General features: G+C 34.7%; 1 protein-coding gene across 5 annotated transcripts; it reads left to right on the forward strand.

Moving 5' to 3' along the window:
• Positions 1-1,927: 1,927 nt before the first annotated feature.
• Positions 1,928-14,060, forward strand: LOC25484061 (two-component response regulator-like APRR7). Of its 5 annotated transcripts, XR_005643047.1 has the most exons (11): positions 1,928-2,094; positions 2,221-2,357; positions 3,528-3,962; positions 5,925-6,086; positions 6,196-6,329; positions 6,636-6,797; positions 10,093-10,273; positions 10,896-11,262; positions 11,356-12,157; positions 13,624-13,797; positions 14,031-14,060. XR_005643047.1 is itself a non-coding variant. In XM_024778770.2 (10 exons), exons 3-10 carry the CDS (start codon positions 3,632-3,634, stop codon positions 13,729-13,731), a joined length of 2,247 nt encoding a protein of 748 aa, XP_024634538.1. In that variant the 5' UTR covers positions 1,928-2,094; positions 2,221-2,357; positions 3,517-3,631; the 3' UTR covers positions 13,732-13,955. The 5 variants fall into 5 exon arrangements, 4 of the variants coding, with proteins under 4 accessions (XP_024634538.1, XP_024634532.1, XP_013468266.1 ...); XM_024778770.2 differs by lacking the exon at positions 14,031-14,060 and having other exon boundaries at positions 3,517-3,962; positions 13,624-13,955; XM_024778764.2 differs by lacking the exon at positions 14,031-14,060 and having other exon boundaries at positions 13,624-13,955.
• The last annotated feature ends 527 nt before the right edge of the window (positions 14,061-14,587 follow it).

Here is a 14,587-nt window from a genome sequence, read left to right on the forward strand (position 1 = left end):
AATCAATTTTTATAATTTGACGATTATGATTGATCGACGGTGTAACATTTTTACACCATCAAATCATATGATAAAAGTCACATTACTCTCGGTCTATGAGTTCTTTTGAGGAAACGTGCTTGTAGCATTTCATTAATAATAAACGGCGGGACTAGCTAAAGGTGTGACCTCTCGTGGAAGAGCATCTCTCGGTCGTCTATGAGTTAAATCAAACTTTTTTTTTAAAGAGAATTAAATCCTACTTAATTCATGAGATTGAGATCTAGGCTCTGTTTGGTAAAAATAGCGGATAGCTGATAGCTGATGATTGATAACTTATAGCTGATAAGTTAGTTGAAGTGTTTGGTAAAACTAGCGGTTCAATTAGCTGATAAATGTAAAATGACATAAAATGCTATTCTTAATTCATAATAAAATTTAGGGTTAAATATGTTTTTGGTCCCTATAAATATACAAACTTTTCGTTTTAGTCCCTCAAAAATTTTCCTTCAACTTTCAGTCCTTCAAAAATTTTCCATCTTCACTTTTGGTCCCTCTTTTAAAGTAAACTCATATGTAGAATACATATTTTTTTTAAAAAAATTCAGAAAAATTCCTAATATTATTAGAAACTCTCCCAAAAAAATTAGAATTTTTTAAGAAAACATGAATTTAATATGAATTTTTATATGTTTGACGGTTAAAAATTCATAACTAATTTATGTTTTGTTAAAAAATTCTAATTTTTTTGGGGGAATATTTTTTACAGTATTCTTCACATTTCTGCATAATTTTATTAAAAAAATACAAAAATTAACTTAAAAATAGGGACCAAAAGTAGTGATTGAAAATTTTATAAGGACTAAAAGTTGAAGAAATTTTTTAGAGGGACTAAAACGAAAAGTTGATACATTTATAGGGACCAAAAACATATTTAACCCTAAAATTTATATCAATTTAAATTCAAATATTTAGAATTCTGTAATTTAAATTACTTTTTTTTAAGTTATTTAAATTTATTAATCTAATATACCTTTTATATTATAAATTGAATTTTACATTTATTTTCATTTAAATGTTCTTACTTTATAAAACAATTAAATGTATTATTAGCAAGGTAAGTGCTAAATAGACGTAAAACAATTTTTTTATAGGTATATTTAGTTCAAAACCAAGGTGATATATTTTCATTGAATAACAAAACAAATATAACAAGTATACAGTAGGCGAAGTAAAAACATAGTGAATTGGTATATAGTGATTGCACATGTATTAACGAGGCATATTTGTTTTTTAAGGTCATAAGCATATTTATTATACTAATGTGTTATTCCAAATTATAAGAGTAGTAATAAATTATAATGAGTAAAATTGGATTTTAGATAAAATAATAAGAGTCAAAATGGAAAAAAAAAAGATGAGAAACTATAAGCTATAAGCTCAAACGTTACTTGAAATAATTTCTTAAAAATAATTTATAAGCTCGTGAAATAAACTATAAACTCGTTGTAAAAAACCTTTACCAAACAGATATTTCTTTGTCAAACGAGCTTATAAGCTTGCTCATTTAACTAGATCTACGTAAATACTTCTATTTGCGATTTGCGACCCTTGTCTTGTAGCAAGGCAAGACAAACTCCGTGGACAATGGGCGTTTGTTTTCACATCAAAACTCCAAACAAACAAACATTTCCAAAACAGGACATAAAATAAGACCACGTGTCCGATCTAAATCTTCAATATCTTCTTCATTGCAATGTCCACCCGTGGCCACCCTTCTTTTGATCTTATCCACGTCATCATCAAACCATTGCCAACCTGGAAATATCTCCCTCCACGTGGCACATTTGGAACATTCAACACCTCCACTTCATCCACGTCACCAATCCTGCACCCACTCAATATCTCTCTCCTCTAACTTTCGCATTATCTTCTCCTAAGCTCAAGATTTTTTTTCTTTCCTTTTTCCATTTTTGTCAAACTATTTTCTTAATTCTGTTCAGTACCATAATTCAATTACCGATTATTATTATTATTATGATGTAGTAATATGGTAATATCAATAAATATTTTTGTAATAATGACTTAATAATGGCGATTACTGATACTTTTCTGGTAATCCTCCTCTAATTCATTTTTATTTTGCTGTTAAACTTTTTACTTCACAGTGAAGAAATATTGTTTCTATTATGATTATTATAATATTTTATTATTATCTAATCTATTTGAATTTTTGTTTAGTGTGAAGGATTTAGCATAAAGAAAGCGATGCAACTATTCTGGTTTTGGATGTTTATGTTCAAGGAAAGATCGATCGTGTGTTTATGATTACAGCTTTCACCAATCTTCTTCCTGTGCATAACCGTTTTTTATTTTCAGTAAGTCAATTTAAGTAATTCAGCTTAATTAGGGTTTCAAAGTTACTTTAATTAAGGCTTTGATTAGTTTTTTCACAAGATCTATGTTTAGTTTTTTTATGTTTTTTAATTTTTTATTCTGATGAGTTAGGGTACTCTTGTATTAGAGGTTGAGAACTGAGAATAGCAGAAAGAGCTGTCTGGCAAGGCCAGTTATTTGAGCTTATAGCGGATAACTTATAGCTTATAAGCACGTATGACCAAAATAGACTTGGGGGCGTTTAGATTGGCTTATTTTTGAGCTTATGCAAATAAATAAACATTTATGTATTATTTTTGTCAAAGTAGCTTATGAAAATGCAATTTTCTTTAGTGAGAACTTATGAATGAACATAAAAGCTTATTTATTTGCAAAAGTTATTTTTCATAAGCTAAAAATTAAGCCAATCCAAACGGCCCCTTGTTGGTAACAATTTGTTCTCACGAGCTTATAGCTTTTTTACTACCTTATATTCTTTGTTTGGTAAGAAATAGCGGATAAGCTAGTTTATTGAATTTTTAGTGTTTGGTAAAATTAACAGTTGAACTAGCTTATAAAAATGAAATTACATAAAAAAGATATGTTCAATGAATATTTAATTTTTTTCAAGATAACATGGGTAAAATTGAGAGAGAAAATGGTAAGCTACAGGCTTTAAGCTAATTAAATTAGCTTATCAAAATAAGAATAGGCTAGCAAAGATAAACTATAAGTTTGTGAGAAAAAAAGTTACCAAACGGGTCTTTTTTTGTCATACGAGCTTATAAGCCATAAGCTCGAAATCTTGCATCACTGAACAAAGCCATAGCGTTTTTTGATAAGCCTGCAGCTTATCATTTTTATCTCAATTTTAACTATCTTATCTTAATTAAAAAACTAAACTTTAATTAAAAATATCTTTTTATGTCATTTCGTATTTATCTAGTTCAATAGCTAATTTTACCAAACACTACAAAATCAATTCACTAGCTTATCAACTATCTGCTATGATGCTATCATCTATTTTTTGTTACGAAACAAAGCCTTTGAAATTTTGGTTGAGTCTGCCATGGATGTTTGGTTGGGTTGTGTGAGTAAAAAATATGGTCAAATATACATTTTAATTGTATAGATTTTTGTTGATGCTATTATTTTTTGAAGTGTATATCTAGTGTCTTGCAGTTGTATTTGGGTTGGGGTTTGTGAAGATTGTAGCATTTGCTGTTTTGCTTTGGATGAGGACGGGTTATAATTATCGCGAGCTTGGGCATTTTGAATGACAAGGGGTATCCAGATGAGTGTCAATGGTGACTGTAAAGAACTTGGTCAGCGTTTGCGGGATGGGAAGAACAACTTAAATGAAGGAGTAGCTGGTGAGGATGCTGAAGTGAAATGTAATGGAGTGACTGATGGAGTTAAGGTTGGAGAGGGAGGGAATGGCGAATCCTCTTCTGTTCAGCAGCAAGTACCGCAGCAACAGTCTCAAGGGGCAATTATTTGTTGGGAGAGGTTTTTACATATTAGATCCCTTAAGGTCTTGCTTGTGGAGTATGATGACTGTACCCGCCATATTGTCACTGCATTGCTTCGCAATTGTAGTTATGAAGGTTAGTTATTATCTGTTGTTTTATTGAAGCTGTATTGCTCATTTGAATCCTTTCATTTTTTATTGAAATACTCTTAAATAAAAGTGAGAGAACAAACTTGTGGTCTTAAATGCATTTCTAAGCTGGGAATATTGTTTCTCTGGAAAAAATAATAAAAATAATTATATAGATTTTTAGAATTCAGAGTTGAGAAAAAGTGAGAGAAAAGTTTATGATAATACCACTCTGATTTACTGAAATATAAGGAACGGAAAGTTTCATGTTTAGTGGTCTAAAATATGTAAGAAAAACTCAATGAATTCTACTATAGTATTTAATGATATCATTCCTTAAATACTCTTCAATTAATTTAAATTTTATTTCCAAGAACCACTTTTATCTTAATGAAACAAGTTCTCACGAAGAGCATTTTGAAAAATACAATTATTTTTTTATTACACCAAAAAAGATTAAATGAGATATTCTTAATAATCGTAAATTACTTTTTTGTTGCTTATATTCAAAACCTGAGTATTTATTATCATAGAAGAGAGTATATAGAGAGATATCTATGCAATAGGTCAGCAGGAGAACAGTTGTAACCCTAACTGTTTACAACTGTCAGTAATTGGTTGCTGAAGAAGTAGAGCCACCCTTAAAGGGCTTGCAGCATGAGGCCCGAAGGTCCAAATACAACACTTGAATATATTTCCCCTCTACTCATAATATCCCCCCTTTGTGCTGGAGTAGTGGCGGCCAATGACAACTTGTCAAACAGTCTGAGTTTGTCTCTGAGAGCTGTGAATCTTGAAGATACCAGCGGTTTTGTGAAAACATCATCCCACTGCTCCCGAGCATGAATGTTGCTAACAAGGAGACTTTCGCAGAGAAGTGTGTTGCAGTAGAAAACCTTGATTGACAGTCACTTTTACAATATTCTTTTCAACACCTTCAATGATCATCAAGAGATTGGAATAACTACCAACACACATTATTTACTGCAAAGGAGATCCCAGGTCTTGTAAATTTGTAATGGTATCGTATTGCAATTTACATACAATGGATCAAAATAGAGTGGGATCATCCATGTAATTGGAACCGAATTAGGATGTTTTGGCATTGGAAATCCTAGGTGTAGAGATGCCCTTTGGTGAAGCCATGTTTCAGGGCGAGGAAGTGGTTTTGACCGTAGACGGGTCAGCATTCCAGTGACTAGGGATTGGTTCATGGCAAGGAAAGTGTGTTTCATGAAATAGAACATCTTTAGATATAAAATTGATGCCACTAGAGTCCATGCATTTGTATACTTTGTGGTTACGTGAATAACCCAGGAAGATGCATTCCTTTGAGCGGAAAGCACGCATAACCTAAGGTTTTGAGAAATTTGTAATCCAGGTGATGGTGGATTAGTATGAAATAGGGAGAGTTGCCATTAAGTGTGATGAGTGGTTGTAAGAAGTTAGGTGGCCATAAGAAGGCATGGTCCCATAATCGATAGGGTTAATTGGCTTGAGCAAGCAAGGTAAGGCTGGCTTAAACAACATACCTACGTTTTCTTTCAACTGAACTGTTTTGATGATGGGTATGAGGTCAAATTAGTCCATGATGTTTAATTGGGCACGTTCTAGCCTTCTAGGTCAAAGTAGCTCTTATAAGACTTGAGCAATTCTTAATTGGTGTAATTCAAATTCTAATTCTGTGAGCTGGTATTTTGCTTGTGGCAAGAATATGATTGTTTTACATGAATAGTATAATATTGTTTATGTTAGTGCTCTTCATATGTTCAGTGTTAGACTGGCGTACTTAGCTTGTTGGTCTTTGTTTAGTGGATTGGAAAAGAATTTGTTACTATTAGCTATAACAGAATTGAAAATCACTTCGTGACATCATCAGTTCCTCCCATGAATCTGCCTATTTTTCTTTAATTTTCCTCAATTGTTTTTGAAACAGATTTTAATATGATCTTGTTTGTGTTTGTATCAGTTATTGAAGCAGCAAATGGATTGCAAGCTTGGAAGGTTTTGGAGGATTTAACCAATCACATTGATCTCATTTTAACTGAGGTGGCAATGCCTGGCTTATCAGGCATTGCACTTCTATACAAGATTATGGGCCACCCAACACGGAAAAATGTTCCAGTAATTAGTAAGTTTTTCCAAGTGCCTATATATGTTTGGTTTGAGCATTTTTTTTCCTCATTACATGCTGTAAAAGAGCTACTCTTTCTATGGCTTCTAATGGGATTGGTCTGCAGTGATGTCATCTCATGACTCTATGGGTTTAGTCTTTAAGTGTTTGTCAAAGGGGGCTGTCGACTTTCTAGTAAAACCCATACGCAAGAATGAGCTTAAAAACCTGTGGCAGCATGTCTGGAGGAGATGTCATAGTGTAAGCTGACTTGAATTTTCTTCCCTAACATTATATTACTGTTTTATTTTTTCTAACCAATACATAGCTATATATATTAATAAATGTGTGATGATATTAGTAGACTGTTGCCTTTGCAAAATCAACGGAGTCATAATATCATATCAAGATTTCATGTATATGCGTGAGACACCGTTTAAAAAAAATTGGATAGATTTTTGTCAAATGTCAACAAATTTTTTGTGATATTTTCATGGATTGTTTGAAATGACACAGGTTTCCAATTACTTTGTTAATTATGACTATTATTTTCTTTCTTTCCTTCAGTCTAGTGGGAGTGGCAGTGAAAGTGGCACACAAACCCAGAAATCGGTTAAATCAAGGAGTCTTGAGAAGTTTGATAACAATTCGGGAAGCAACGACGAGCAAGATAATGGAAGTTTAGGCCTGAACAATGGGGATGGTAGTGACAATGGTAGTGGCACTCAGGTAAAACTTTTATATATGTAATATTTTGTTGGAAAATCTCATGCATGGACTATGCTAGAAAGAATCTAAATAGGTTAACTGTAGATTGTATATTATCATTTCATCACGATGGCTGGGTAACTGTATGTTTGTATCCTCTTCATTTTTCATTCTATGTAATTCACCTTTGTTGTGTTATTTAAATACACAGATTAGCATCACACGTTTTCCTCTTCCCTGAAGTGGTATCTAGAGTTTGGCGAAAGACAAACCTAACCTGGAAAAACTTGGATCCACTGCAGACATGTTAAAACTTTTTGTTGGAAACCATAATTATTTTTCCAGAAGCTGTGTTTCATGTTTGGTTTCCAAACTCCTCCGCGTGTTCTTATTTTGTCATTTTGGACGTCTTACGGCCGCTTTTAGCACCATTTAGAGAGATTTAGGCTGCCTCCTTCAGTCTCAAAAGCCTTTGGCATGTCCTCATTCATGTCATTTTTGGCCAAATTCACCACCTGTCTGATGCATCATCGGCAAGGCTACTGGTGGTTCCTCAGCATTTTCCCCAGCGTACAATTATCACCCAGTCAACACTCCAAATCTTCAGTCCCTGCCTTGAACTAGGCTTTGCGGTGTTACCACTTACCGTTTATCATCTAGGCCTTCCACAATTTGACTTATAGTATTTCTTTGTCTCCCTCTATTTCTAATCATTGGGCTATCCCCTTCACTTTGTATGATGGAGCCAAAGTATTGTGGTGGTTGAAGTTTTGGATTTTAGATAGGAGAGAATTAATAAAAAGTTTGAATATTATTGATAACCATTTCATAGCAGCTTGATACAGCAGACTTAACACTAACTCCCTATTTAAAGGAATACAAAACTCTTAGTCCTAAATAAATAAGGAAATCATGAAGCAAATCATAATGATAACTAAGTAGTATGGAAACTAATTTGAAGAGATTATCTGTTAGGTATCTGGTGGTATTGATAGGGTGACTGCTGATGCAGTCAGTTATTTTAATATATAGTCAGTTATTTTAATATATAGTTATTTAGGAGCAGTTAGCATTTTGTGTAATATGCAGTATTTGTGTTGATTAGGAGCAGTTAGGCAGTTTATGTAGTAATCTGTATTGATTAGGAGCGGTTACAGGCAGTTTATGCTCTTAGTTGTATAAATAAAGCCATTTGACCACAACAGTAGGAGAGGATTTCAGAATTATTCAATTAGGAACCTTATTGGTTTTGGGCAGAGAGAGAGAGTGATGTCTCTTCTCTGAGGAGCTTTTGCTCTGGGATTACAGAGGGATAATCTTCTGTAATATTTTCTATTCAATCTATAATACTATTTATTCTGTTTCTCTTTAATTCGGGTTCCTATCAATTGGTCCGACCTACCGGATACGAGAAGGAAACCAGTGTTATCGGAGATGGATGGAATATGGACTTTGAAGTATAAACTATCACAATTTACTGGGACGGATCCTGCTGGATGGATCACAAGGGCTGAAATGTTCTTTGCAGATAATGAAATCCACTCATGTGATAAGTTGCAGTGGGCTTTCATGAGTATGGAGGATGAAAAAGCGTTGTTGTGGTTTTATTCTTGGTGCCAAGAGAACCCAGATGCTGACTGGAAGTCATTTTCTATGGCTATGATTAGAGAATTTGGAGCACGTATGGAGCACCGAACAGATAAACAAATGGTGCAAAATCATGATCAAGAATCTGAACCAAAACTGTGGAAGATGGCAGAAAAACACGATGAACCAGTATTAGAGAAGATCATCAACGATGGAGAAGGAAGGTACGTCAATGAAATTTCACCTTCTTCGGAAAAGGTTGTTGATGCAGAAATGGAGAACTTTGAAACAAAGAAGAGTCGCAAGGATAATAGAATTGGGGGAAGAGTATTGAACGAGAAAGGGACAAATGAAGAAACAAAAGCAAGAAGAAAATCTTACATGACAATTAGAAAAAGAGAGCAAGAGGGTGGGGTCTACCCACAACCACCGCCGGAGCCATTCCCTCTGAATTTGAAAGAAAGGAGTTGCAAATATAAAACTTTGTATGTGGCTTGGTTGTTTGAAGGGGGCTTGTCAGGGTTCCAACAATGGGATCCTGGGGGCAAAAGAATTCAAGTTAGTTTCTTTAACTCAGCCTTGAGGACAAGGCTGTTTTTCTAGCGGCCGGTAATGTTAGGTATCCGGTGGTATTGATAGGGTGACTGCTGATGCAGTCAGTTATTTTAATATATAGTCAGTTATTTTAATATATAGTTATTTAGGAGCAGCTAGCATTTTGTGTAATATGCAGTATTTGTGTTGATTAGGAGCAGTTAGGCAGTTTATGTAGTAATTTGTATTGATTAGGAGCGGTTACAGGCAGTTTATGCTCTTAGTTGTATAAATAAAGCCATTTGACCACAACAGTAGGAGAGGATTTCAGAATTATTCAATTAGGAACCTTATTGGTTTTGGGCAGAGAGAGAGATGTCTCTTCTCTGAGGAGCTTTTGCTCTGGGATTACAGAGGGATAATCTTCTGTAATATTTTCTATTCAATCTATAATACTATTTATTCTGTTTCTCTTTAATTCGGGTTCCTATCATTATCTAAGATTAGAAATTGATTCTACGAGATTAACTAAGATACTCTAACCTAATATAAAGATATTATACGAGTGGTATTACATGCTAGTTGTCTATGACCTCCCTTCTTTTATTTGAGTATGTGAGACCATAACGTGTATTAGGAGAAGTAGGTCATAATCTGATGTATATGACCGAGAAGTGAACCATTTCAACATTATATTGTGTTGAAAACTTGTGATTGTGTAACTGTCGGGGTTTATCCTTTTCACATAATGTAAAAATGATTCATTTTGATTTTATGATATCACACATTTTACAACTTAAGAACCTAAGCCTAGAAAGGTGGAAGTTCTGTAGTCTTAAAACTGCCACATTTCAAAACAGCTTTTGTTTAAATTATAACAGGTGTAGAACGTCGTGCTGGGATTACTTTAATGCAAAGGTGGTCCATGTAGATGCATCTGCCTGACTAACAAGAAAGGCAGTTATTAGTTATTACTTGCTAGTATTTGATAAAGTAAAGGATTCATACTGTAATAGTCATCCTTTAATAGATCAAACATTTGGTAAAAGAAAGCAAACAGTTAAACAGAAAACACTACAGCAGGCCATCTGTGTACTTGTTAAGATAACTAGTCAGTAATATCATATAGAGGTTGCATTCTAATTCTTGTAACCAAAAACTGCTTGTCAATTTCATTATTTTTCTCCTTTTGCAGAGCTCCTGGACCAAACGAGCTGTAGAAGTTGACAGTCCTAAATCAGGTTCTCAGTGGGATCAGATAGCTGAGTGTCCCGATAGCACTTGTGCTCAAGTTGTTCACTCCAATGCTGAAATATGCAGGGAAAAGATGGTTCCTCCAGTCTTAAAGGAGTGTCTAGAGAAAAAGGAACAAATAGGTAAGATCAAGCTGCCTTGATTTTCCTGTCGCTGCATTAAACTCTTTCTAACTCAATGTCACCCAAAAACTGAATTTGTATTATGCTAGTTCCAGCTTTTCTTGATTTTGACTGTATTGACCTCAACATATAGTGAACATGTAATCCTGTTGAATTACAATTTATGTTTTGTGGAAGAAATTTTTGAAACAATTTCTTCATGATGGTTGACTTTAACATCCTCTTCATTGTTTTCATTATGATACCGTACTTTTGGGTTTTATTTTTGGAACTTCATTCACCGGCAGGTAATGCATTAGAGGATATTTAGATTTTGAATCTATCTGGGATGTGCAATTAATTTCTTGATTCATTGAGTCAAGACTTAATAATGCAAAATCGTGACTTAATATTGAACCATGTGTAAAATATTTTAATGATGAGGAGTTGCCATCTCTTGAGCTGGAGTCCAGCAATTTGTATATGCAATTATGTAGCTATGTGCTTGTGCATGTAGAAGGCTACATGCACGTACCTCATTTTGTGGATTATGTATTGAATGTTATTTTTTTCCACTTAAGGGATGAAAGTTGACACAGTAGATGTACTGACTTGATATTTTACTGTAAAAATGTGGTTCCAGTCAAAATTGCAGGTTCAAAACATATCAACAGATTTGATGTGGGCCCCTCTAAATTCAATGAGCAAATTAATAGAGGACAGATGGACCCTAATTGTGAGAATCAATCTGGCAAGCTAAGATGCAAAGTGCTTTCATTATCTGATGCAGTTACCAGCCCTTCGGACTCCCAAATGCAAAGCGGAGAAATTGAAGCACTAAATAGAAGACCCAACTTCTCAGATATTGACAACAAAGGTACTAATAATGATGAGGAGTTGCCATCTCTTGAGCTCAGTTTAAAGAGGCCTAGAGAAGTTGAAGAAGCTGGTGCTGCAATTCAGGATGAACGGAATGTTTTAAGACGTTCTGATCAGTCTGCTTTCTCAAGGTATGGTGATTTGGTGTTATGTTTGGCATTCTGATTTTTTTTTGAAAATGGGTAACTATATCATTCTTAGAACTTTTAAGTATTTTTCTACAGGTACAATGCCACCTTCAATGCTAAGAAGTCTCCCACTGGATGTGTCGGAAGCAACTCTCCGCCTAATAACAGCTTAGAAGTTACAAAGAAAGATTCATCCCGTGATATTCAATCTCATTCTAGTGGCAATCCTCCTAACCAGAACTCAAATGATGCTAGCAACAACATTGATATGGGTTCCACTACTAATAATGCTTTTACCAAATCTGCAGTTATAAGAGAGCCAGCAGAGGCATCAACAACCAAATTTTTGTACCAAACGTCTGCTTTCCAGCCCATAAAAAACAGCCTCATGTGTACCTCTCAACAAGTTGTCTCACATAATAATGAAGATACAACAACAATCCTGGCACCACCTAAAATTGATAAGGGTTCTGCTACTCAGGATTTCCATCACCATTATGAAAACCACAGCAATGTTGCTAACATGCAGCACCAGTTGCCACCTGAGCATGATGCCGAATCTTCAAAGGAAATGACTGTTGTTGCTCCACACTGTGGGTCATCAAATATGGTCAAAGGGCCAGTTGAAGGTAATACGGGAAATTACAGTATCAATAGAAGTGCTTCAGGAAGCAACCATGGAAGCAATGGACAAAATGGGAGCAGCACTGCAATTAATGCTGGAGGGACAAACATAGACAACAACAATGGACTCGCTGGGAATAGCGGCAGTGGTGATGCTAGTGGAAATGGAAGTGGCAACAGAGTAGATCAAAGCAAGAATTTTCAAAGGGAAGCAGCCCTAATTAAATTTCGCCAAAAAAGAAAGGAGAGAAAAGAGAGGTGCTTTCATAAGCAGGTAAACTGAGGACAGAGTACATATGAAGCGAATTATTATTCATTGAGCTTAAATATGGTTTTGACCCTCAAAAGAATATGACATTTTATAAATCCATATTATTAATTTTTTTTTTCATTTTAGTCCCTATTTCTGACAAAAATATGCCTTTAGTCCTTAAATGTGTAGCCCCCCGCATGAGCATCAAAGACATTTTTTTTGTCAAATATATGGACTAAAAATGATTTTTTTTTTAACAGAAACCATTTAAAGGACATCTGTGGACCAAAAAACTGTTTAAACTATCTGTTGTATTATGGATATACTAATAGGAACAGGACATCATACAAAAATATTGTGGAGCTTACCTCCACTCAGAGATCAACTTCAGTAAATACATATTTCTAAGGAGAAAAAAGCAGAGAAAGAGATGTTGAAAAATAACAAATAGAATTGGAATCCTGCTATGCACAGGGAATCACGGCACATCCCTCTCTTCTCTAAAACCTCTCGGTTCTTTCCCTACTCTTTTGCATTCCCCACCATATGCATTTATCCCACCTTCTGGTGGTAATACTGCAATCTTTCCCTCTCCATGCTCATCAAGCCAGTTTTCCTGGCTGTGAACCTTCTCTTGGCTCCCCTGATCGTAACATAGGAGGTTGGATCTTCTTAGGTTCTACTCTCTTACATATAAAAACTATTCCCGAGTATTTGAGCTTTTAGAAGAGTTGGAGATTGACAGAGTCTAAACTTTGATGTTGAGTTGAACTAGGGCTTTATTTGGGTATTCGTGAAGCCCAGTAGAGTGAGGTATATACTGTAATTACCCTTTTGAAGTAGAATTAGGATGATGTAGGTTGCTTAACAAAAGAATTGATATGGTACGTTTGATTATACACTACTTTGGTGTTTTTGTTTCTCCCTCACTTCCTTCTTATCTCCATTTCTTGTTTCTTTCCTGGATTCCATTCCAAAAGGCATGAAATGAGTAAATTATGCATCCATTATAAGGATTCCTGCCACAGTTTCTGTTATAAATTCCATGTCTTGAAATATGTCAAAGTTCATAAGAAACTCCGGTTAGATTTTTTTAAACTGAGAATGGGATGTTCTTGATACCATATGAAGGCAATATATAAAAACTGATATTTGATATGCAGCAGATGATAAATAAAACACGGACTGAAGTTGAGATCATCTATAGAACTGACATTTCTGTTTTTCAAATTTTGAACAGACTTCATTTAGTTTTGCTTTTGGGTCACCAAAAGTTGAGGTTCACCTATCCATATGAGGATAAATGTCCGTTGATAGCAAGTTTGGCATTTCTATAAAACAGGATCATTATGTATATTATACTTCACACAGGGATGCATGTTTCCATCATTATGTGGATGGTGCAGACTACTGCTCTACAAATTGGAGTTGATTTCTCCTGTTATGATCTGTATTTTGGAGCTAACCTAATATGATTTGAATTTCAGGTTCGATATCAGAGCAGGCAGAAATTAGCTGAACAACGACCACGATATCGAGGGCAATTTGTGCGACAGTCCTCGAATGGTAATGCAAGTGAGGCAACAGATAGTTGATTCGCAGAGCATTTGACACAATGACGTTTGGGATAACCGGACGGGAAAAGGTCCAGAAGCCTTCATGTAATATTTGGAAACCGTTCTGTTTCTTCGTGTATTCTGCTAATGTGTAATTAAATATTTGGTACCCGAATACATTTCTGTTGTGACAATAATGTTATTGTTGATTGTGTGCTTGCAAAACTTACATTTAACGATTCCATAGTTTCTATTACTTCTCATTAACATTGTGCTTGACTGCTGCAATTATCTAGTGTGTAGAGTTCATCAACCAACTGGTTACTTTTTGTGTGCAGGGCTAGAACGATCAAGAAATATATCACGTAAAAAAATGGGGTGTTCAAGACCTACCCGTTGCGGTGACCCAACCCAGTTCAGGTTCTGCAACATTAGAGACGGCTTAGGATCACATTTTTTTTAACCTGGGATGAGTTTGGGGTTGTCTGAGTTATTTGATCCCTCTCCAGTCTCCACTTATATATATATAAGTGGAGACTGGAGAGGGATCAAATAACTCAGACAACCCCAAACTCATATTTTATTTTATTTTAAAAAAAAACTTTAGTATTTTTTTTTGTTAAAAATTTTATAGCTAATTTTATTTAAAAAAAAAAAAAACTTCAGTATGTTTTTGTCAATTTTGAAACTACACTCGAGTGTTCGTGGGTGGGTTTGGGTTGGGTTTGACCAAAACCAAACCAAATAGGATACTCCGGTTTGGGTGAGGTAAAATAATCACCCGTATACTATTGGGTGGGTTTGGGCAAACCCACTAATACTTGGGTTGAGTTGGATTGGGTAATGGGTTACCCAACATATTTTTCTATTTTTTTAAATATTAAATGACTAAATG

Source organism: Medicago truncatula, chromosome 1 (genome assembly GCF_003473485.1).
Source record: "Medicago truncatula cultivar Jemalong A17 chromosome 1, MtrunA17r5.0-ANR, whole genome shotgun sequence".
NCBI lineage: Eukaryota > Viridiplantae > Streptophyta > Magnoliopsida > Fabales > Fabaceae > Medicago > Medicago truncatula.